Source organism: Lycorma delicatula, chromosome 5, assembly GCF_047948215.1.
Source record: "Lycorma delicatula isolate Av1 chromosome 5, ASM4794821v1, whole genome shotgun sequence".
NCBI lineage: Eukaryota > Metazoa > Arthropoda > Insecta > Hemiptera > Fulgoridae > Lycorma > Lycorma delicatula.
The window spans coordinates 49,155,079-49,180,015 of record NC_134459.1 but is presented as its reverse complement, the minus strand read 5'-3'; the positions used below and the strand labels follow the sequence as shown (position 1 = coordinate 49,180,015).

Here is a 24,937-nt window from a genome sequence, read left to right as displayed (position 1 = left end):
GTGTAAAATGTACTTACATTAACATCATTTTTTAATATAGGGCTTTTATTTAAATAATATGTTTGAAGCTTAATTATTTGATTATACACTTATGAAGTTATAAGTTTTGTGTGCATAAGCTCAACTTATTTACTATTGTAAAAAAATTAAGTTCCATAATCTCTTGCTAATCATGAACCTTGACTTTTAGTAATTTACTTAGAATTCTGAGAATTATGTTATAGAAAAAAACTTATGTTTCTTAAGTATAGAGAATTATTATTTACTTATCTTAAAAAATTCCATGAACAAATAAAAATATTTTGATTTTAATAGTAAAAAAAAAAAATGTTACATTTAGTTCAAAATTGTAAATGACAAATTATTAGCAAACATTAAACATTTAAAATTCTATAATAAAACTCCAGAAATATGGCACATTGAAATTCAATCTGTGTCTAATTACCAAAAAAAAAGAAAACCTGAACAGAATAGAAAATCTATCAAAAAGCCATTTCTTTTGAACAGGCTGAATTCAGCTGTATGGGCTGGCAAGAAATTATATAACTTTTGGACCATGTAATAAGGGTGTTGGTAAAAGTGTTTTAAGAAGAAAGCTGGTGAGTAAATTCTAATATTTTGTAGACTAGTGTCAGTAGAAGTTATTCTCTTTTAAGTTGATGTTACGAACAAAATATGATAGTTTCATAATATAAGCGTTTCCAATAAATAGAAACAGATAAATCATTCTGAACACAGACTTAGAGATTTTTTTTAATCCCTGGTTCAATTACCTGACTAATAAAACTTTATTTTTGCAGTAGTATTTTTCTAACAAAAAAAATTAAATAAAAATCGATTAAATGATTAATCTTTATTTAACGTATTCATAATGTTCAAATCTAGTTAGTTACAAAACAGCAACTAGTTTTCTTAAAATTAATTAATTATATTAATGTTTAAACATTTAATAAGTAAAAAATACAGGAATAAAGGGATTGGTCTACTTTTTCTGAAATTGAGCTGATGCTACTGTATCAGTCATCCATGACCATTTAAATTATTAAACTTAGAATAAATGTCCTTTGTCTTTTATAAAAACATAGTTAAGAAATTGTGTACTGGAAATGAAAATAACTTGCCCAACTGTTTCTTAGAATGAAGAGAATATGTCCATGCTGATCCTTGTTTCTAAGCATGCTTACATCATCCTCCTGCTCGATTTTTAATTTATTGTAGTCATCGTCTTTCAGGCCAAGTTAATTTTATTGTTCTTAATATTAGTAAAAAAATTTATTCATGTTTTGTATTGAGCGCATGTTGTATGTAACTTAATAAGGATGACTATCTATTTCATACATTGTCAATTTGGCAATCAGTTTTTGTGTATACATTGAATTAGTTGTCATATCTGTTTTTTAGTGTTTCAAGTGAAATTTAGTTTTTTATTTAAATAAGATATTAATAAAATGAGTAAGAAAAAAACAGCCAAATGACCGGGTGACATCTAAAAAATATGAGTTTAATGAACCATGAGATGGGTAATGACTGTAAATATATCCTAAAATGTTTTAATCAAATTTAAGAAAACAGTCGAGCCATATTAAATGTTTAATAGATACATTTATTTTTATGCAGTATAATTTTACAATTTATTTTATTCTAATCTTTTTCTTTTAATTAGACAAAAGTAAAATAAAACATTGTGTTTTGCTATTAAAAAATAACAAAAACTTAGTATTTTTGTCAATAAAAAACTGGGAGTAAGCAGGGTTTGTTCAGTACCTTGCTATTAAAAAATGCCATTGTGTTTATTATTTGTTTTATTATTAAATTCTTGTTTGTTTCAAATTATATTAAAGAAAAATATTTGGACTATTTAATTGTTTCCCATATGTAAACTTAAAATTTATTCAATAATGCCTTAATGTTTTTAATCATTAAAATGTTCTGAAAAATAAAAAAGGGACAAATCCTCTTCTCCCTTCAGATGATAAATCTCTAAGAATGATTAAATTACTTTCTGTTTTTATTTACTACATTAATTTTTTTTCTGATTATTGAAACATGGATTTGTGATTGTGGTTGTCTGTCTTCGGATTACAGTTTTCTTTGATATCTTTGCCAGTGTGAAATGATTCTCAATCATCCTGTTTTCACAGAACTGATTTGCCAGAAGCTTCTAGAATTATTCTATAGATTTCTTTTTATATTAAAAGTGACTACTGTTATGAGTTTTAAGAATCATACTTGCAGAGTAATCTGAAAATAAATTTTTTATAGATAAAATTGTTTATACATAAATATAAATTTAGTGAATTGCAGGCCATATAGTTCATGTTTTACTGTTATGTACGCAATAATTTGTATAGTTTTTAAACTTCCTAAGACATTTTTTTTTTTCATTATAACTTTTGTTTATTCAGCAGAAATTCTAATTCTGTGATGCAAGTTTTTGTTGCTTCTTGTTTTCATCAAAAAGAAAATAACTCGGCAACATGATATTTTCTTGCACAGGAGTTCATTGGTTACAGGGATGTTTGAATCCTGTTCAGAATACCTCCTCTAGTGTTGGTTTTAGAGATAACAATTTGAATTAGAAAGGAATAAGATATATCAACATTTAATTTAAAAAACATTTTACTAAATAAAACTGTGTTAATTGATTTTGTTAGAAATTATAATATTTCAGAAATTATTTTATTAACTGTCAGATTAAAACTACTAAACCATAATTATTTTTAATTTTATTGAATATTTGTATGATGAATGTTAAGGAAATAATATCTCTTTCTTTGCAGGGAGACTTGAAATCTCAGACAATTAAAAATCTTGATGAGTATGTTAAAAAGGATGAAAGGTTGCCTATGTTTTTAGCTAGGATCAAAGAATCTGGTGCTAAAGTATTTTTACTAACAAACAGTGATTATTGTTTCACTGACAAAATTATGACTTATTTATTCGATTTTCCACATGGAGCAAGGGTATGTATTTCTTTTATACTTATGAATTTACCTATAAACTACTATTATTGTTAATAATTATGAAGTTAAACCTTCATATTGTATAAACATATGTGAAATCTTAAGGTACTAGTTAAATCACAGATATTACTATTGCTTGTGTAGTAATAAGAGTAGTTACAAAGTACATGATTTGATAATTTAGATTTAACCAATTCAGTATTATTTATTTATTGCTTTAAATAAATCTGTATGAGTTTCACATCGTTATATGCGAAGTATCACTCAAACATTCCGAAAATATAACGCTAAATACAATCACATTATTTTGGATCTTATTTGCCACCATCACTTTCAATTTAGACCTGCAGAGAGCTCAATCATTGATTCCAGTGCTTCTGCCTCAAGTGAAATGCATCCTTAAAGGCTTTTTGGTGAGTGTGTTCAGCTGTGATTTCACTTTAATCTCCTTTATCAAATTTTTACCTCTTCAACTTGAAAAAGAGAGAAGTTGCATGGAACGAAGTCAGGTGAATGTGGCGGATGAGAAACAGTCGCCATGTTTTGTTTTTTTTGCCAAAACTGCTGCAATAAAAGCAGTTTGTGGCCTTACATTGTTATAGTGAAGGATCCAATTAGTTCTGTGCACTTTTCTGAACATTTTTCTTTCTCTTATGTTGGTTACCATATGAGAGTTGTTTGGTGGAATAAGCTGGCATGTATAAATGTTTTCAATGCGGTTCCAGATTGTAGCCATGATACTTCAATGCTGATTTTTTTTTTATTTTGTCCCAAGAAAAATAGTAGTGTTCTGATAAGCTGGTACTCTTATAATGGTCTACATAATCGTAGCAGTATTAACATTTTACTGTTAATCACCCTGAAAGTTTTATTGATCAGATATCTAGTTAACATACAAACCTTTGGTAGTCTGTCAAAACTCAACACAAATGTAACAATGGAACAGCGAATGTTATGTAGCGATCAATTATATGAATTTTGATATAACATCACTTTCTTCTGACATCAAGTTATTGGCCCCAATGTGTAAGTTCATATTTTTCAACAATAAGTGTTACAACTTACATTGGAAAAAATTTCTTAGTTGAAGACAATTAATGGTTAAGTATCGTTTTCAGTAATTTTATGATAGAAACTGCTTAAAACTTCAATTCTCAAAATTGTTTATTTACAAAATTAAAGCTAGCTCATAGAGAAATTACTCCAACCTTTTTTAATAGTTGTCGTCATGATAACCAGTGTGTTATGTGCATTCCTCTTATCAGTATTGTGCTAGTGGAGGGGAGTAGAGGTACGGCTGTAAGTAGAGAGGAAAACGCCTTGCTAGAACGGCTCTGATATACATATATAAATGTAGTTTGTGGAATGCAGGGTTCTTTTTTGTTAAAAAATTGTTGGTTCATGTTGAAATCATTACAAACAGATATCAGATTGTAGTAAAATCTTTCCCAACAAATATAGAACTGTTTTGATGTCTTAGAATTGTTTTTGATTTGTCTGGTACTGAATAGAAACATTTTAACAAGTCACATTTCTTTATATCATTGATTCTCAAACTTTTTCGCCCACTTCCCACATTGAGAATGAAAAATTTTCTAGCACCTCCAACATTTTTAAACTTACCTTCTGTTAAAAATAATAATTGCAATTGCTGTTTTTAAGATGCGCTTTTAAAAACAGCAATTACAGTTACTGTTTTTAAACGAGGCATATCCTACTTCTGAGTTTAAATTTACATTTTAGTTTCAAATATCAGGAAAACATAATTTTTGCCCTTTTTTTTTTTTTAATCAGCTATCGCCTTCCTAGATTGCCTGAACGCTCCCAATTTTCTTTGGGCCTTCTACCGACCCCCTTAAGGTCTCCAGTGTTCACAAGGGAACGTTATTTCCCACTTTGAGAATGGTTTATATAATAAAGCATTGGTACAATTTGCTGTGGTACATTAAGTCATTTTATTCAGTATCTCAAGTAGTTATTTTATTATCGTTCCAGCCCGATGAACCACATAGAAACTGGAAGACTTATTTTGACATGATTGTTGTTGATGCTAGAAAGCCGCTATTTTTTGGTGAAGGTACTATTTTAAGACAAGTGGACACTACAACTGGTGCTCTTAGAGTCGGTACACATACTGGACCATTACAAAAAGAACAAGTCTATTCAGGTGGTAAGTAAAATAGAATAATTTTGTTAAGCTGTACATTATGTAATTGGCTTTGTGGGTTATAAAATATGTAAATAACTAATTTTGAGTGGATAATCCAGTTCTCAGGTTACAGTTGAGGTCTTTTTCTTTGAGCAGAACATTGTAATATTTTCATCAGCCATTACACACCTAATCATTTGTCAGATTATATCAAATCTTACAATTGACACAATTTTATATGCATCCAAAATTAATTTTTTTTTTAGACTACTTGCTATTGATGTTGTTATCTACGAGGCATATTCATAAAGTAAGGACCATTGGCTTATATTTAAATATTAGCAGGTCTGAACACAGTTTCACGCATGCAGGGTCTTTTATCGGCTGTTTATGAAGTCGCTGCAATTGTTTAGATTTAGTAGTCGTTTGCCTGCTGGTGAATGCAGATCGCAATGTTTGTGACAATTGTTTCTCCTGCCAGTTGTGATAAACAGTATTTTTTTGTGTGCTGTGGTTCGATTTTTGTGTACAAAAGGATCTTCAGCTGCTGAAATTCATTGAGAGTTGTGCATATTGTATGGACCTACAGTTTTGAGTGAAGGAATGGTTAGACAATGGTGTCAAGACTTTAAAAATGGCTGCACAATGTGCATGACGAAGAGCAGAGTGGCAGACCCAGTATTGAGACCGATGAAATCAATGAACAAGTGAATTGAAAGCTGCGATGTGATCGGCAGTTGATGATTAGTGCTCTGGCTGATGAATTTCCGCATATTGGATGCACCTCTACCTATACGATTGTCACAGAAAAGCTCAGATATCACATATTGTGTGCAAGGTGGGTACCAAAAATGCTCACCGACCAACACAAAGAACAAAGAATATGCAGTGGACGAGCGTTTTTGGACCGCTATCGACAAGATAGAGATAATATATTTTCCCACATTGTTACTGGTGAAAATACATGGATATCCTACACCAACGCAGAATTGAAACAACGCTCAGTGCAGTGGTGCCATTCAAGTTCGCCAAAACCAAAAAAGTTTTACCAATCTCCATACTTGAATGAAAATCGCACTTTGAGACGTGTGATTCAAAGTTGACGACATGGTAAACTGTCATACAGGATAATCCTCCTTCACGACAATGCGCATCCTCACACTGCTGCCTTAACCAAAAAGAAGATTTAAGATTTTCATTATGAACTTTTTGACCACCCTCCATATAGTCCCACCTTGCACCTAGCGACTTCTTGCATTTGAAAAAGTAGCTTGGTGGACAATGGTTTAAAAATGAGGAACTCAAGGCTGCCATTGTCAACTGGTTCAATTTCCAGGTGGCGTACTTCTGTGCAGAGGTGTTAAAGAAACTGGTGTTACAAAAAGTGCTTAGAACTGAATGGTGATTACGTGGAAAAGTGGAGTAGATATGTAGTATACTAAAACTGCAAGTAAAAACCTTTTCTTGCGAGTTATTTTTTTTAATGACTAAACAGTCCTTTATGAATGTGCATCATAATTTAGTGCAGTAGTTGTGTGTTTGGGAAGTTGGTACTGTGCATTTTTTTTAATCGAGAGCTACCTTAAACGTGTTGGATTGTTGAAGTATTAAATGTTTGTGTTTGAGCTTAAAAATAATAATTTTTTATAAGCATTCATTCCAAAAAATTTAGATTTGACTAGTTCAACTTTTCAATTTAATTATCCTAATGAGGCATCATATAGATAAATATTTTTCATCTTATATCGAAGGTAGGAAAATAACTCAAAAGTAGGAGTTTAAATAGTAACTAATTTTATAATGATGTTTTTTCAGAATAAATTAGAAAAGCTAACTTTTTTTTTATTGAAGTGTTAGTATGAAAATTCTTAACCATTTTAATCATAGGATAAATTATAACATTTTTTTAAATTAAAAACAGTAATGCTTTATACAATAGCCCAAAAATTTGTTGTTTAAGATCACAACCATAATCCTCTCATACCAGAAAGTACTAACCTTCTGCCCCACTCAGCTTATACATATTTTTTGTAGTATAATGGAAGTCTTTTATTAATACACATGCTTTTAATTTCAATTTTAACCATGGCTGTTTATAAACAGTGACCAGCTACTCGCTGACATGTAAAATGCAAGCATCAAAAATGTTTTTCAATTTTGTGATAATCAAAAAAAGTATTAAATTGCTGATTTCTCTTAATTGCTTTATATAATGAACTGTAGTCACCTGTGGGACATTCAGTTTGTGTTAAAATATTTAAATCCAATTCATATTTACATTCTTGAAATTTATGAGTCATATTTTTATATTCTGTTACTGAATAAGTTTGGAAAATTGGCTGAACTTCTCTGTGACAAAGCGATATTTTTATTTAAAACTACATCATCCATATATAATGTAATTACACCCGTATACAATTATCAGTTTTACAGTCTCATTTTTCACATTTAGGTTCAAATATGATTTTTCTACTAATGACATCTCTTTCATCTTTTGAAAAATTTCACTTTTATAAATTTTAATGTCTATTTTTATATCATGGGATGAATGTAAATTAATTTGTTTAGCATATTATTATGTTTGGTTTATTCATTCAGCCTATTATAAAAGGTGATAAGAATTCATACTTTCTTAGTGTGCCTAACATTGGATGTTTGATTTTCTTGAGCATTATAAACATAATACTAATTTTTAGTAAAATTGATTTTAAAGATTAAGTAGTGATAGCACTACTTAATCTTTAAAATCAAGCCTATGTCAGATCTTCTACAGATGTAGATGGTCTAAAATAGGTTAGATCATCTACATCTGTAGAAGTTATGACCCTTACAGATTAAAAATAAGTTACAGGTTAAATAAGTTGATGTGCCATCAACTTTTAACTCATCGGAGTGGAGACTGTGCCTTTTTCAGGAAGATGATTTGCATTAGGAAAACAAATGAAAGAGTTGTAGGTACTGGTTAAACAATTTGCAGTCCTAAATTAAACCTATAAGCCTGTACATAACAAAATTATATTCTTTTGTGATGAAAAGAGTTGCTTATTGTTAAAAAAAAATTACTTAGGTAATATAAATCATAAGTACATTTAGGTAGTTTGTTTACATTGCTAATATCTACAAGAGAGTCAAAATGAGTGTACACAGTTCTGACCTCAGAGGTGATCAATTTACCTTCTTTAGAATATAATTTAGTTTTTTTTTTCAGTACATCCAATGTTACATTGTAACGTTTGATGATTTTAATAAATATATTTATTACTCTAATAATATTTTCCCTCTGTACCAATATATAATTGAATGTTTTTTTGTTTTTTTTTTTAATTAGGTTCATGTGATGTTTTTACTAAATTGATTGGGGCTAAGGGTAAGGATGTATTATATGTTGGTGATCATATATTTGGTGATATATTAAAATCAAAAAAGATACAGGGATGGAGGACATTTTTAATTGTGCCAGAATTAGTACAAGAGTTACACGTTTGGACCGACAAATGCCAATTGTTTGCTGAATTACAAAGTTTAGATATTATGTTGGGAGAAATGTACAAGTGAGTATTAAAAGATTCAATCATTTTATTAAATGTGCTTGTAATATTTGTACATAGATATCCTCTGTAAAAAGATAATTGTCTTTTTTTTTGTAACAAGTGCTAGAGATAACAAAGAATATTAAAAAAAAATTAACAAAAGAAAAACCTTTTTATTAGAATGTGTATTTTATGATTTTAAAATATTATTGAATAATAGATTATTATAAATTGGGATGTATATTAAAAACATATTTATTCTTGGATTTTATCAGTTCTCATAATCATAATGTTAATATGGTCCTGAAAGAAGCAGTCTGTAGATGTAAAAGAAACAACAAATTTTTAGGTATTTAGGTTCTGAAATATCTGAAAATGGAAAAATTTTAAAGAAAATATGTTCAGTCTGTGTGGGAAAAAAAGATTTTTACCAGTGTTAAAAATTTATTATTGGAAAGAAAATAACAGTGAAATGTAAATATAAATTTACATGAACTACTAAGTATCTGATTTATTATATGATCCAGAATCATGATGATTACAAGAAGAGTAGGAAGGTTATTGGGACGGAAGTTTTTAAGCATGGTAGGAAAAATGCTAAGGGATACACTACAATTCCTTTTGAAATGTAAGAAACACACCATTGATAGTTACACTGCAAGATAGAATTAAATAAAATAGACTAAGATAATTTGGACACTTGACAGGATGTATCACTTAGAACAATTTTTGATAAAAACAAGGAAACGACCTAGAGAAAGCCAAGGAAAAGTCATTTGTTTTATATAAAGAAAAATCTACGTAAAACAACTGTCCAGATATCAGAACTACAAAACACTACGAATAAAATTGGCCTTAAAATATCATTTGAAAAGACATAATTATGCTCCAAAAAAGTAAACATGAATGGTAAAAGTCAAAATAGTAACCCAATTTAAATATCTTGGAGAAATAACATAAATGAAAAAACTTCAGACAAAAACAAACAAGCAAACTAAAGCATAAAAATTAACCTGGTGCACACCTAGAGTAAAAAATGACTTTCCTTAAAATAAGACACAACACAGTTATAAAACCAGAAGCCACATATGCAGCAGAAACACTCTTCCACCTGAACCCACTGTTGGATCGTGCCCAACAAAGTCTTGTGGAAAGAGTAAGGACCCATCACATACCATGGATCAGGGGAGGCTGGGATTCTTTGGACACATCATGAGGATGCAAGATTCAAGACTAATGAAACAGCTGGTACACTAAAATCTGTACTCAAAAAACACCAAGACAAGGAAATTGGCCTTACACCAGAAGACAGCTCAGACAAGATAAAATTAAAAGAAAAAATCAAGTACAAAAACATTTACTCCACACTCAAAGAAAGAAACTCACAACATGAACATTTTCAACACCAGAAAGAGCATAGAGATTGGAACGTATGAAAAAGTACTGAGAGGACTGCAAGGCCCGAACAGTTCCTTCAAAGAGACTTGGATAATGGACTAACTAAAGTGATCCTATGTGGGCATAAAAAATAAAAAAAGGAAAATATGAAAAAGAAGACAGAAGTACTTAGAATTTCACTTATTTATGACCTAGATTCTTTTAAAATTTTTACTCTTAGGTCTTTCTTCACCTTTGGGAATACCCAGAATACCCAAAAGGAACCGTTTTAATCTTTTCCATTCAAAAATTCACATACTATCTGAATGACATGGGAGTACATATTATCATGATGTTGGAGAAGTTCTCAACTTTTTTTCAGAAGCGAGTCATAATCTAATCGCCTCTGAATGTGGTGTCAGTAAATAAATCCTTCACGAATTTCTTCAAAAAAGATGATAAATCATGACTTTACCCATGCTGCATGAAGCTTATGCTTTTTTTGAAGTTTGTGAAGAAATTGTTTTTTATTGGGAGTTTTGTTGTTTCATCTCAGCATGATAATGGAACACCCAAGACTCGTCAAAATTTATAAAAAGTAAAAAGTGTGTTCCTTCCTTATAGTAAGCCAGCAGTTCTTTGTAGAACACATCATACTAAATTTGGTCAGGCATTAAAGAGCCGTGGAACCCAGTGACATGCAATTGGTTTCATACCCATGTACCTGCTCAAAATATTATATGCATTGCTTTTTGAAATGTGTAGTAGTTCCTCTAACTGGCAAACACCAATGTGATGATGTTCTCGAATGATGACACTCACTGTGTTCACCATACTGTCATTAATCAATGTGCTCAGTTGACTCGCTTTCACCTTGTCTTCCATGCTCTTGTCCAATCAAAAACGCGCCGTGCCAATAATAGATAACATGTTGCACATGACACACTCTTCATTGAATTCTTTTAACATTTTGTTTATTTTGGAAGCTGATTTATTTAAATAGACACAAAATTGAATCACATAATGTAGATGGATTCCTTTTGGCAATGTTATGCCTACATACTTTACGTTATACAAATACACTCAATGATTACAACAATCAACTTGAGACTGACAGAGGAAGAAGACAGCACATCTATATGCACTCAGAACGATCACTTGTAGCTGCAAGAGTAAGAGGTTTTTAAATGGCTGCCATTTTTAAACTGACAAGGAAACTTAAAACTAAATAAAACCTTTCTTTAATATTAACAAATGATTTTCTTTTTTTTTAAGTATTACTCTTAACAAAAATTAATTAATTCTCTCTGAAACATTAAATATGTTTAACCATTAAGATAAATGAAAAAAATTGATTTTTTTTTAAATCACCTTAATTTGTACAGATTAACTAGAAAAGATTATGGTTTAATATGTTATGAAACTTTTTTTATGAAAATTTTTTTTCTGCTGAATGGTTCGAAAAGAATCCTTTTTTTTGTATTAAGTATTTTAGAATAAAAGTAATATACACTTAGTAATTAATTGTCTAGTGATAAATAAATTTCCTAGTGCAGTTATAATATCTTAAAACATTTATTATAATGTGATAATAGTATTTTTTTGTTTTAATGGTTTATGTACATAATTCATATTTTTATTTAATTTTAACAATCTAGAAATGTATCTCTTAATTAATGAGTTTTGTTCAGTAACTGTGTTTGATAGTAAAATTAACAAAATAGTACTGAATTTTCTTGCAAAAAATAAGTATTGTGTCACATTTATCAAAAGTTATATAACAATCATTAAAAATAAAAATATATCACTGACCTCATTCAGTGTATGTCAAACCTAAATGGTTTTAAAAATTAATCTAATAATGATAGGCAAACAAAACACTACATTATCAATTACAATTGCAGCTATTTAAAGAATCTGAATTATAAGAAATTATTATAGATCAGGAATAAAACAAACATAACTCGGTTGCATAAGCAACCAGTGTGGTTTTCAATATTTAGGCAATAAATATTATTAAACCCATCGGGTTGGTCTAGTGGTGAAAACACGTCTTCCCAAATCAGCTGATTTGGAAGGCAAGAGTTCCAGCGTTCAAGTCCTAGTAAAGCCAGTTATTTTTACACGGATTTGAATACTAGATTGTGGATACCGGTGTTCTTTGGTGGTTGGGTTTCAATTAACCACACATCTCAGGAATGGTCGAACTGAGAATGTACAAGACTACACTTCATTTACACTCATACATATCATCCTCATTCATCCTCTGAAGTATTATCTAAACGGTAGTTACCGGAGGCTAAACAGGAAAAGAAAGAAGGCAATAAATATTAAATTTTAAATAAATGAGATTGTTTGTAATTAACATTTATTTGCCTGGAACATATTAAGCATAGTTAAAATGACATTTAGGGTCTGTTACTATTTCATTAGAATTATGTGTAACTTAATTGTCCATTTGTTTATCTTCTTGATCTTGGTACTTTGTAAAATATCATTGATACAAAATGTTCATAAATTCATGCAACAATGTAAAACAAACTATTTATTTAATGATGAGTATTTAATTATATGATACAGAATATCTGACTGTTAATGTTTTCAGAAAGAAGAAAACCGCAGGTCATCTGAATAAAAAATATTGTTTAACAAAAAAGATATATAAAAAACACTACCTTGAATGAAACATTTGAACCAATACTGAAGTCATATTATAAAGTCTGGTTCTACAAGCTAACGTGTTATTAATTCAATATGAGTTGAATTTTTTGTAGCTTTATGAACGACTGATGAATCATGTAATGCTGACGGATGACCACTACATTTATGATTGGCTATATTCCCTTTTCCATAAAATCTAGATATTAAATATAACATAGTAAATTTAGTTGGCACTATACTATTGGAAAGGTTAGCCGCATTGTAGCATTTGGAACAAGATCTAGTGATTATAATGTTCTACAATAAATATGTGCTGTACTTATAAAAACTTTATGCTTGTTAAACTTCTGCAAAACAAAGAAATAGGGATGATGAGTCATGCAATTTATGTATTTTGACCTGATTAATTTCAGAAGATTATTTAGCTCCCTTAGAACCCTGCAATTATGAAATAACTAGTGTAGGATCGGTTTTTGTTTGCAGTTGTACAACTATGAGTACTCTAGCTTTGTAATGTTTTTGTTGTGTACCTACAGTAGTGTGCAAATTAATCCAAATGCAGAGAATTTTTTTGTTTATTTTGTATGTTGTGGCTACACTGCTTGATCACACCCATTCTTTAAATTGGCTATAATATGAGGTTTTTACACTTTGTTTATTTAGTAGTAGTCATGTTATAAATAGTGTATATGAAAGCTTATTTCATTTTTTATCACAAAATCATATTTTTGTATGTTTTGTTTTATGCATCTTGAATATATAATAGACATAACTCCAAGGAAGAGTTCAAAATTTGTTTCTTTCTGAGCATATCAGGTCGATTTCCTGGTTGAAGGGGTATAATTAAAGGAATAAATATTTACTTAAACCAGTATTTAATTATTTTATGTACTAAATTTTGCCAATTAAAGGGCGACAACCAGTTATAGTTAGCTACTTTTCTTCTTTTTTTATCGTGTAGCTGTAAAACATTTGTGAATTGTGTAACTTGTAAAAAAGTCTTTGTGTTTTAATTTAGCCTTTATGTTATCACCATAAGATAAAAATATGTCTGATTAATTTAGTATCTGTCATCATGACAAAGGTATTGTGTGATCATACCTTATATTAACATTGTTCCAAAATCATTTAAGAAGACACACAATAAACGAGACATCATTCAGCCATAATTTACCTGTTTACATCTATTGAATGCCCCCCTCTTATAAATGTAGAATTAGTAAGTAGTTATTATTTTTACTGAAAAGTATAGTTTAAAACAAAAATTTTAAGGATGCAAAACCTACTAGATTTTGAAAGAGTGCTGATGTTTGATCATATCTTTATATTGACATATTAATGAATTTTCACAGGAATTTAGACAGCAGCACAAAAGAAAAACCAGATATATCTAAGTTGAGAACATCAATCAGGGATGTTACACACAAGATGGATTTAGCATATGGCATGATGGGTAGTCTTTTCAGATCAGGATCTCGCCAGACATTCTTTTCATCACAAGTTGTCCGTTATGCTGATTTATATGCTGCTACATATCTCAATCTTATTTACTATCCATTCAGCTACATGTTCCGTGCACCGGCTATGTTGGTAAGAAACTAATATGATTACTATTTGTCTTTCGAATTTTTGAGATATACAGTAGATTTTATTATCAGAATCATAGCATTAAGCAGTAATATTTATACTTATTGTTTACTTTTGAGAAAGATTAATTAAAAAATTTATAGATTTTTTCTGCGAAAATTAAAAATCTATTTTGTATAAATTCTATTGCTTTAATGTTAATGTTTAGTAGGATGTTACCAAGATATTGTAATATTATAAAAACCATTTATTTCTGTTCAGTAAAGTTTTGTGTAATTATATATTGATTGAAATAGGTAAAACTTTTTGAATAAATCTTTCTACTCATCACATATTTCCTGTGTTAATCTAGTGGAAAGGTTAATTTACAAACAAGCACATCTATTATAGTTATAGCATAAACCTGTTTGTAACTAAGCACTGAATGATATAAAGTAAATATTACCTGTGATCATAAACAATAGACAATTCTGTTTTTTGAAACTGTGACATTTAATTTTGTTTATTGTTAATTTTTTTTTTAGAATGTGAATTAAGCAAGAAAACTTAAAAAAAGTGGTTTTCTATTCAAAGAACATTAACATCGGCAAACTAATTCAATATTATTATAACTTGCCTGACATTTAGAGTAAAATGCACACAACTTAAAAAAATTACATTTTCAGAAATTAATTTATTGAACTTTTACAGGTTTTCACAATTAATATCCTTCAAAGTACACTCCTTGAAGTTGTACACACTTTTTTTTTAAATCTCCCTTTCACTTTGAGAACAGCTATAGAATGCCCTTTTTGAAATATCCTTCAGGGTATTCTGAGAGTTTTCTTTTATGGACTATTGTCAAATTCTGTCCTTTTAATGGCAATTTTAATTTTGTAAATAAGAAAGTAACAAAGGCCTAGATCAATTGGAGTACAGTGGGTGAGGGTTGCCACTGAGCAGGTTTTTTTTGTACAAAACTGAATTAACTGTGATGCATAGCTGGGGGGCATTGCTACAGTAAAAGAACTATGATACTCATACCAAAGTTCAGGTCTATTCTTCCTCACATTTCCGTGGAGACAGTGTCTCCAAGGACCTGTGACATTTTTTAGAAACTAGTGGCAGTTGACTAATCTGAAGTAATGTTAAACATCTTTTAACATTTTTGATTTTAAAACAGTGTCAGCATCACCTTTGTGTTTGAACAACTTTTGCTTGTCTTTTCAGTCTCTGTGGTGATTTTCTGACCCATTGTGATGATTGAGACTGTTTTCGTATCCACGTGTCTCACTGCTTGTTATTATTATCAGTAAGAAGGTTTCATCCTCATTTGCATTAATCAAAAGTCATGAAAGATCGGTCCAAGATTTAGCAGCAATGCAATACTTCCTAATTTTTTGGTTGGGTTTCGTGACTTGAATCACTAAAATCCCACTCTCTCCGATACCTCTTAACCGTTAAATTTATATTTAACTTCACCAAATCATTCACTCAGGCAGTGGGATGTGACCATTGACATCCATGGCCTTCTTAGATGAACATACTCTTCATTATATTCGTTTTCTATTTTAATATGTCTGAACTACTTATAGCATTATGTTGGGCTCAGAGAGTACTCTTTTGAACCAGTTAGTGTGTTTTTGGTAAAAGTTTTTACCACCTTAACAAAATTTCATTGCTCTTTTGGTGTAAGTTTCAAATAAATGCAATGCAAACAAACTTTCACAAACACATATGGGGATTGAGGATTGTTTAATTTGTAAGTTATGTAGTGATGCTAACAACAGATCTCAAAATATGTATAAACACCACTGAAAAAAGTTTATTATTTTTTTAACACAATTCCACAATTCATATGTTACTTTTAAAAGAACCTTGTACAGCCTCAGAATATATTGTGGTCCAGTTGCTCTATCCTAGTCGGTACTGTTGGTTTTTATAATTAATGCAAATTAATAAAATAAAATATGTTAATACTTATATTACATTACATAAAATATGAAATTTAAAAAAAAACCATTTTACCAATTATAAACCTTTAGTTTTATGCATACAGAACATAAAATTACTTTCATTTAAGTACATTTAGAAACAAGCACATCTATTATAGTGATGGCATAAATTTGTTTCTAACTAAGCACTGAGTGATATGAAGTAAACATCACCTGTAATCATGAACAAATAGATGATTCTGCATGAAACTATTTTCATTTTGTGTGAATAAAATGTTTTTGATAATGTGAAAAGTTTTCATCACTTGAAAAATTAAGATGCATTAATACAGTTGACTGTGTGTGTTGGGCAAAACACAGTAAATGATTCAAGGAGAATATTTTCTGACCCCCACATAATACTATGAGTGGTTCAGCATATTAAATTTGAAAAAGAATCTTTGAAGATTATGGTCATCCAAGAAAGCCGTGGATATCAATGAACACAACCTACACTTACAAATGTAATTTTTTTTTAGATTTACATAATTATTTGTTTAATACAAGTTTAAAGAAAAACTACATATAAAAATTTTTGTCATGTATAAATAAATAGTTTATTCTGGTAGATGCATAATAATACTTAACATCGATAGATCACATCAGAATATGGTATTCCATGGATAAAATAAGGAACTGCCCCAACATTTGCCTTGATGGATAAAGGGAAATTGTAATAAAACCTTGATCAGAGCACTACCACAATAAATACATAATTAATTATAAAATGAAAAATAGATCCAATTATAGCCCTTAATCATAAATACTTATAATATTGTTAAGATAAGTACACAGATTCCAAATATAAAAAGTAATCGTAACATGAATAACAATTCAAAAGATATTAATGAAAACTTTCTGTGTACATACATATGTACACATTAAATGGATGCAAAAAATTCAAGGTTTTTTTAACATTTATAATTACTATTATTTAAAAATTTATCATTGGTGTAATATTGATATTACAAAAGAAATTTTTTATTTTCTTGATAAAAAAAGAAAATCAAAACAAAATTATCAAGAACAAAGATCCTAGAAAAAGCACTCATACCTTGAAATAATTTTACAAGATTGTTCTGCCAGATTGATGTAGAAATCATTGTATCATAAATTATATTACTACTATTTTTCTAATATTTATGTTTTTTTGAAAATTAGCAGCATTTTTATAGATCTTTTCATTATCATTTTTATAGATGCCACATGAATCAACTGTTGCACATGAACAGAGGTTTGTTATGGAAAGCCCAATGATATCAAGGTCAAGAACGTTTTCAATTATTGATGATGAAGAAGATTCTAATAATAGACAGAATCGGGTAATAATATCAGTTAATAATGTTAATAATATTTCAGTGGACTAAAGTATATTTCTTTTTAGTTATAAAGGATTTTCTGTTAAGAGATGTCATTTTTAAATTATAATAAAATTTTCATTATTTAAAAAAAATTTGTTCCCTTTAATTCAATCTAAAGTACAAAATATATGATTAAATGTGAAACATGATATCTATAAGTGGCCACCTCGATTTCTGTTATAAATTTTAATCCTTTGAAAGAAGTTCTGCATCATGTTACATAATTGCAACTTTATTCTATGAACAATAGCTTGAATTTTCTGTTTAAATACCTGAATTATTTGCGGATTATTGGGATAGACTTGGTCCTTAACAGAGTCCTAGAAAAAGTCAAGTGGTGTTAGATTCCACAATCGAGGTGGTCAATTGATATCTCTATTTTATGAGATAAAATGTCCTGAGAATTTTTTGTGTACTAATGCACTCTTCACTCTTGTGGCTATTGCCATCCTGTTTTTAATAAACATCAGATTTTCAACTCAATTCAATCCTATTGAGCCACAAGAAGTCAGAATTGTTCAGTAGCACTCTGCAGTGACTGTAACCACATCATTTTTGAAAAATATAAAATATGGTCCATCAAACCACCAGCTCAAAAATCACACCAAACAGTCGCTCATTGTGAATTGAGATAGTGCTCAACAATTAATCTATGTTCTTCAAAGCCTCCCTTGCAGCACTCATCTAACAGTGTAAATAAATAACATCTCCGTGTCAATGTTAAAAAATAACTGTCATTAAGAAGTGACATAAAATGTCACTTCTTAATAGATAACCGTGTTATTTTCTTTGTTTTGTATTAACTATTATTCACTTTATTATTAGAAATCCACAATTTTCTTGTATGTGACCTAACAGGTTTCTGGGAAAGTAAAACTTGTTAGTTACAAGAATTTTCAAATATGAAGGAAGATATTTTATGGAAATATGTGAATGCTGGTGCACTCAGATTGTCAAAGAAAGAAAAATTGATTGTATTAATTTTATTTAATAAATAAATTTTGTAATGCTAAAGAAGATACTTGGATTAAAGTTGTGTAGCAGTTGAATTTTATTTTATTTTTTAAATTTTCTCAAAATTGTTGTGATTTTGAAATTCTAAAAATAAAAACCATATTTTAAATTTTGTATGAAGTAAAATAATTTTAATTACTGTAATTTAAAATAATTATGTTTATATACTTATTTATAATATATGTTCATAATTTTTGTTATTTTTAATCTATTACGTTCCACATATGGATATTCTTTCATGAGTAAGGTTCATTCATGAAAATACTGGATTCACCTCAGTTGAAAATGTTGACTTTTGTTTTTTAAACAATTATGACTTTAACCAGTTACTTAGATAGATAATACAAAATCTTTTTGTAGAGCCAGGTTTGTGTTTTTAATCATTTAAATGGATGTCTGTAAAGCAAGAAATTTCCTGTTATCCTGTATACAGGCATTACAGCAGATGTCGATCTATATGATTTATAGCCAGAAAAAATCCTTTAAATTTTAATTTACTTCATTGATTAATTTTATTTTAAATAATTTTTTTAATATAAATTAAATATAAAGTGTAAATGTAAAAATAAGTGATCACACACCCATGAAAGAGCATGATTTCATTATGTGCTTGTAGCATTGTACATCTCAAAACATCATTGTTAAAATACAGATGAAAATTTAAATATCTGTCAATGCGTATTAACATCACAATTTAAACACTGTAATAGGCTCACACTGAACTAACCCACTATTTACAAGTTTATACTATGAGTTTCTCTTGGTCTGTTTGGTGGTTCATTTATTAAATATTTAAAATGAAATTTTTGTGCATTTAAATATATACATTTTTTTTACGTATTATTAATCATAATAGTCAAGATAATTTTACTTACTTACCTAAAACATAAATGATGGATATGAATTGATAAATTGTATAGTTTAAAAATTAACAAGAATACTAAAAGATGGATTTTTCAAATGTTACCTTATTACACATAAACATACAATAATAATTATAAAAAATGACAATAATAAATAATAGAAATAATAATGAACTGCAAAATTTAGAAAATTATGTCTTGCTTGTGAAGAATTTTAAATTTTCAGTTAGCCGTGACAACTATCAGTTTTAACTATCTCAAGGTTGTATACATTTTCTTAGATAAATAACTGATAATGAATCAGTGGATTCAGGAAGTGTTTATTATGTAAATTGACAAGTTTACATTTAGCTTGCTATTTTTGTTGTGTTCATGGTGTTTTTTTTCTCATTATAAACCATTATATATATATATGTAAATATAATTTTATATATTATACTGGGTGATTCAAAAAAGACTTCACAGCGGTAAAGGCATATAAAAATTTATTTAAAAAATTTACAGATTCGGTTGAGATCTCAATGCAAAACACTCATGGCAATCATGAGCAAAACACATCAAGTTTTGACTCAACATAGTTCAGTATTACTGAATATGGCAATCAGCGCTGTCACCAGTGTTATCAAAAATGAATACATTTACCGGACCACGCTCACTGTGTGTTTTGGTTTCACAATTTGTAGTCGGCAACTGTAATTCTGGTTGAATACAGTAGGGAGCCTCCTAGTAGGGGTACAGGTTTTTTAGTTTAGGCTCTTTGCACCAAACCTTTGTTGAGATAGGTTGTGTTCTGTTAACATACAAAATCACAAGGTTGCCCGCGCATCCCTGAAGTTGCTGTGGAACAACTCAGAGAAAGCTTTGCATGTAGTACAAAGAAAAAAAAACTGAATGTGAATCACGTGACACTGGCATTCCACAAACACTTACACTTGTTACATAAACATTTGCACTTGAAGTCATACAAACTAACTGTGGTTCAATGCATTACAGATGATGACAAAGTTGCTTAGCTGCAGTTTTATGTGGAAATGATGGATAGAATTGCAGACAATGATGCATTTTTAGTCAATTAAATTTTTAGCCAACGTTTCACATCTGTAACAAGGGTGTTCACATCTGAACACCCATAATTGCCAAATATTGGGTAGCAAAAACTCTTATGAAACTTTGCAATACATTCATGAGAACCCTAAAGTCATTGTTTTTTGTGCCCTAAGCAAACAAAGACTGTATGGCTTGTTCTTTCAGGAGGCAACCATAAATGAATTCGTTTATCTGGACATGCTTCAAAATTCTCTATTTCCTCAGTTAGACGATGACCAAGATGGGTGCCATTAATATCAGCAAGACAAACTACCACCTAGAAGTCTGAGATTGTCTGGATACTCAATTCCCAGGTTAATGGATTAACAGTGAAGGTCCATTTGCATGGCCACCTCGCTCTCCAGATTTGACCCCACTAGATTTTTCTTTGTGGTGTTTCATTAAAAATTGGGGTTTTGTACCACCCATGCCTACCAATCTTGTTAAGCTAAGATTTTGAATTAATTCTGCATCTGCAAAGGAAATGCCAAACTTGCTGGGCTAGTCTGAAATTAAATCAACTTCAAGTGGGATGTAGCATTACAAATGTAAGCCAGATCAAACCAAAGTGAATGTCAGGTGACAAACGTGTATGTTTTTCTACGAAATGAGACCTCACCTGAATCTGCGAGTTATCCCAAAAAATGTTTATATGATTTTAAAGTTGGGAAGTCCTTTTTGAATCAGTCGGTATATTCAAAGCCAAAAACAACTAAAAATAATAAATACTTTAAATTTACAAAAATAAAAAAAATACCAGAATGTTATACCACACAATGATCATCCAGCAACCATTCATAAAAAAAAAATACCCATTAATAGATCAGTTCACCAATTAATCGATGTAAAAAAAAACCAAAAACTTTCAATTATGCAATAATATTTAAGTGACTTGCCTCACAATGATTGTTCAACAACCAGTCATTATTCCAGTAACCAGTTTAATTCCAACAGTTACAATAATTAGTCACTCAAGATTAATGACAATTAATACTCGTTACTTATGTCAACCTAAAAATTAGGTGTACCTTTAATTAGCATCATTCAGGACTCGGTTCTTTTTGAATTGCCCAGTTAATTATATTTAATTAACATTAAATTATATTTAATAGATCAACCCAAGTACAGAATAATGAAATAGGATGACTTACCTTATTTCATTATATAAGCAGAAACGCTTTTGTGAATTTAATTTGCATCATCAGCTGCATTTTATTTATATATATATTTCAAAAAATATAAACTATATATATATAAAATTTTATATACATTTAAAAAAAAAATTTGTAGCAAATTGCTATTTCCTTATTTAGTTTTCTAAATTGTTAAGTGCTCATAATTATGTATTTATTTAAGAAAATTTATGATACATTCTGGAATTTTTTATTTTTATACTCATTATAAAAACTTTTAATAACTACAGAAATAATCATTTTAAAAATTCACTTAAATGGACAGACTCGAGACAAAAACAATCTTCTTGTTATAAAGAAAGATTCTTTAAGGTCATTTTTAATGTGACTTGAGCAGCCTGTATACAAAGGGTACTAGGAAAGTTTTGTAATACAACTTCATTTTTAAAAATTTTTCAAAATAATTTTCACATCATTACACTCCTCTATCCTTCAAAGCCAGTCATCATAGAAACTCTGCCATGATTTTCCAGAGATCTGGACACACTCATTGCCCCAAGCCCATAGGAGGTCATCACTGCTTGTAAAATACCTCTCTTTCACTTGGTTCTTTACCTGAAGAATAGCGCGAAGTCACATGGAGGGAGGTCTAACATTTTTATTCCAGTGCTAGTCAAATATTCGGAGAAAACTTTGGAGCATTATCATGTTGAAGAAACCATATGTTTATGCTTGAGTTTGAGCACACCTTCTTGAGAGCTTCAAGAACTTTACACAGGCATTTTTACAGCACCAAAAGGGTACAAAGCTTTCTAACTTGAAGGTGAGCTCAAAGAATAGCACAAGCTGCTGATATGTATTAATACCAAAGGACATGCATTAATCCTTCAGTCAAAGAAAAAGACAGTGTATCTGACCTCGAAGCATCCTCAAATCCAAAATTTCCATTTCCAAACATGCTGTACCACCTAAAAATTATTGTATGATAAGGACAATCCTTTCCAAGCACAGGAGTCATTTTCTGTATACACTAATCAATACTTAACGCACATGCAAAATTACTTGGTACCAGTTTTCACTCCAACATCACTTCCTCTTTTTACTAACAGCTAAAAAGCAAATGACACTGAGACAATGACTAGAGCAGCTACAGTACAGGTTGGGTCTAAACAAGCCCTAACTTGTAACTGCCTGTAATGATCTGTACTGACATATTGCAAACTTTCCTAGTGCCTTAAGCATTTATAACAGCAGTGCTATTTTACATAACAAATTTTTCATAAGATCCGTTCATTACATTTTGTGTTTTATATAATAATATTAGTAGTAATAATAGTTGATATTTCTTTTGATCAGCAAATTTCACATCCTTAATTACATCAATCATTTATATAATGTAATGTAATAGATTTCGTGCCGATATAATAAATGTGATTTTGATCCTCTCCTGCAAGAAGTTTATGGACCACAGGTTTAGAACCCATGTTCTATAGAGTCTGTCTGTCCTACCTAGTACTTTTTTATTCATACTCTTAGCTATATGTTGATGCCACTTACTGTCACTTGACTTCCTTTTATGATGAGAGATTTATTCTTTAGAGTATGTGTAAACAATTAAGAAGTTGATCCCAGAAACTTCTGATGAAAATTAAAGATACTACCATTACTCTGCCATATAGCAGTTTATCAAAGAGAATTTCATTTTGTATTTGGATATGTTTTATATAGTATTTTATGAGATTTTTATAAAATATTTTAAGTTTTTCTTCTTAGCTAAAGATGTGAGAATTAGCAAAACCATTTTCAGATGAGTACTTTTCGTGCTGACACAGTGTTGAAAAGATATGAATGAAAAATTTGTATTTCAATGGACTTCAGGTTCAGTATGTTTTACAAATACATGTATTTTGTGTATATGTTATTGTATTCTTTTTGTTTTAGTTATTTGAGAGAAATGCCAGCCAAGTGCCACATCCCAGACCTGAAACTCCAAGAACAGTTACACATAATCATGATGAAGATTACTCAGATGAAGAGAGTGATAGGCAATCTAGTGAGGAAAATCAAAAAATCAATAAGACTTCTATAGTTCCATGAATGGTCTTGAACAATGCAATCTCTTAACAACACGAAACTGCACATACTATGCTTTAAATAAACGTCATTGTTATTATATTTATTTAAATTTACGAGCTTAAGTTGTTAATTAATATTTTTTTTATTCTAATATTAATATAATATGGAAAAACACCTTGTGATTTATTTATTTATGTATAAACTCAAATAAAATAATATTTGATTATTGTAAGGTATTAATTTTGTGTCGCACAAAAAGTTTACATAAACATGTACATCATATATGCATGCACACATCCCATTAACTGTTAAAAGGTTTCTTATTAACAGTCGGTGATTAATTTTGTGTAAATATTTTTAATTATTTTATATTTATTATTATTGTCTATATTAGTGTTTTATATTATACACGTATGTATATATATTATGAATAAAATCATCCATCATTGTTATGTATTTGTTGTATTTTGTTCATTGTTTTGTACATTCTTGACTTTTACTTCCCTGAGAATAGTAGGTTGTTCTTCTGCATTAACATATTTTGTTATAAGTTATAATGATTTATGGTATGGCAATTAATAACTAGATTTCTATGATATAACCTGTATGGTTCAATAACTAGTACAAACATTGTTTTTTTTTTTGTTTTTAAATATCAGTTAATGCCAGTTGTAACAGTAGTAAAGAGAAAGTTTCAATTTGATAAACATTATATTTTTGTTTATTTGTATTTTTTGGATAGCACCAGTTTTTTTTTAGATTGGTGTCTTAAATACGAGGGTAAGTCAATTATCCGCAATGTAGTTATAACTTTTATTGCAATACAAATAGGAAACTTACATGTACATAATTTTTCAACACACTTGGTCCATCGCTGCACAAGCTTCCTGATGCCCTCATAAAAGAAGGTTTTTGGTTGAGTTGGGAGTCAGGAATGCACCACTTCTTTCACTGTTTCGTCGGAGGTAAATCGACGCCCCGTAATGCCTCTTTGAGTGGACCAAACAAATGGTAGTCAGAAGGGGCAAGAACAAGACTACACAGAGGATGAGCCAGTACTTCAAAGTTGAGTTTCTGGAGCATTTCAGCAATGTGGGCAGCTGTATGTGGATGGACATTGTCGTGCAACAACACAACATCTTTTGACAGCAGTCCTCAGCGTTT

General features: G+C 29.7%; 1 protein-coding gene across 3 annotated transcripts in view; it reads left to right on the top strand.

The window, feature by feature from the left end:
• The window catches only part of Nt5b (5' nucleotidase B), a 162,157-nt gene extending 137,928 nt beyond the window's left edge, over positions 1-24,229 (top strand). For all 3 annotated transcript variants that reach the window (XM_075366064.1, XM_075366062.1, XM_075366063.1), the window contains exons 7-12: positions 2,781-2,963; positions 4,959-5,133; positions 8,441-8,663; positions 14,033-14,270; positions 17,440-17,562; positions 23,639-24,229. In XM_075366064.1, coding sequence (XP_075222179.1) covers positions 2,781-2,963; positions 4,959-5,133; positions 8,441-8,663; positions 14,033-14,270; positions 17,440-17,562; positions 23,639-23,794 — 1,098 coding nt within the window. In that variant the 3' untranslated portion in view covers positions 23,795-24,229. The remainder of the gene's footprint in view (positions 1-2,780; positions 2,964-4,958; positions 5,134-8,440; positions 8,664-14,032; positions 14,271-17,439; positions 17,563-23,638) is intronic.
• Positions 24,230-24,937: the final 708 nt, after the last annotated feature.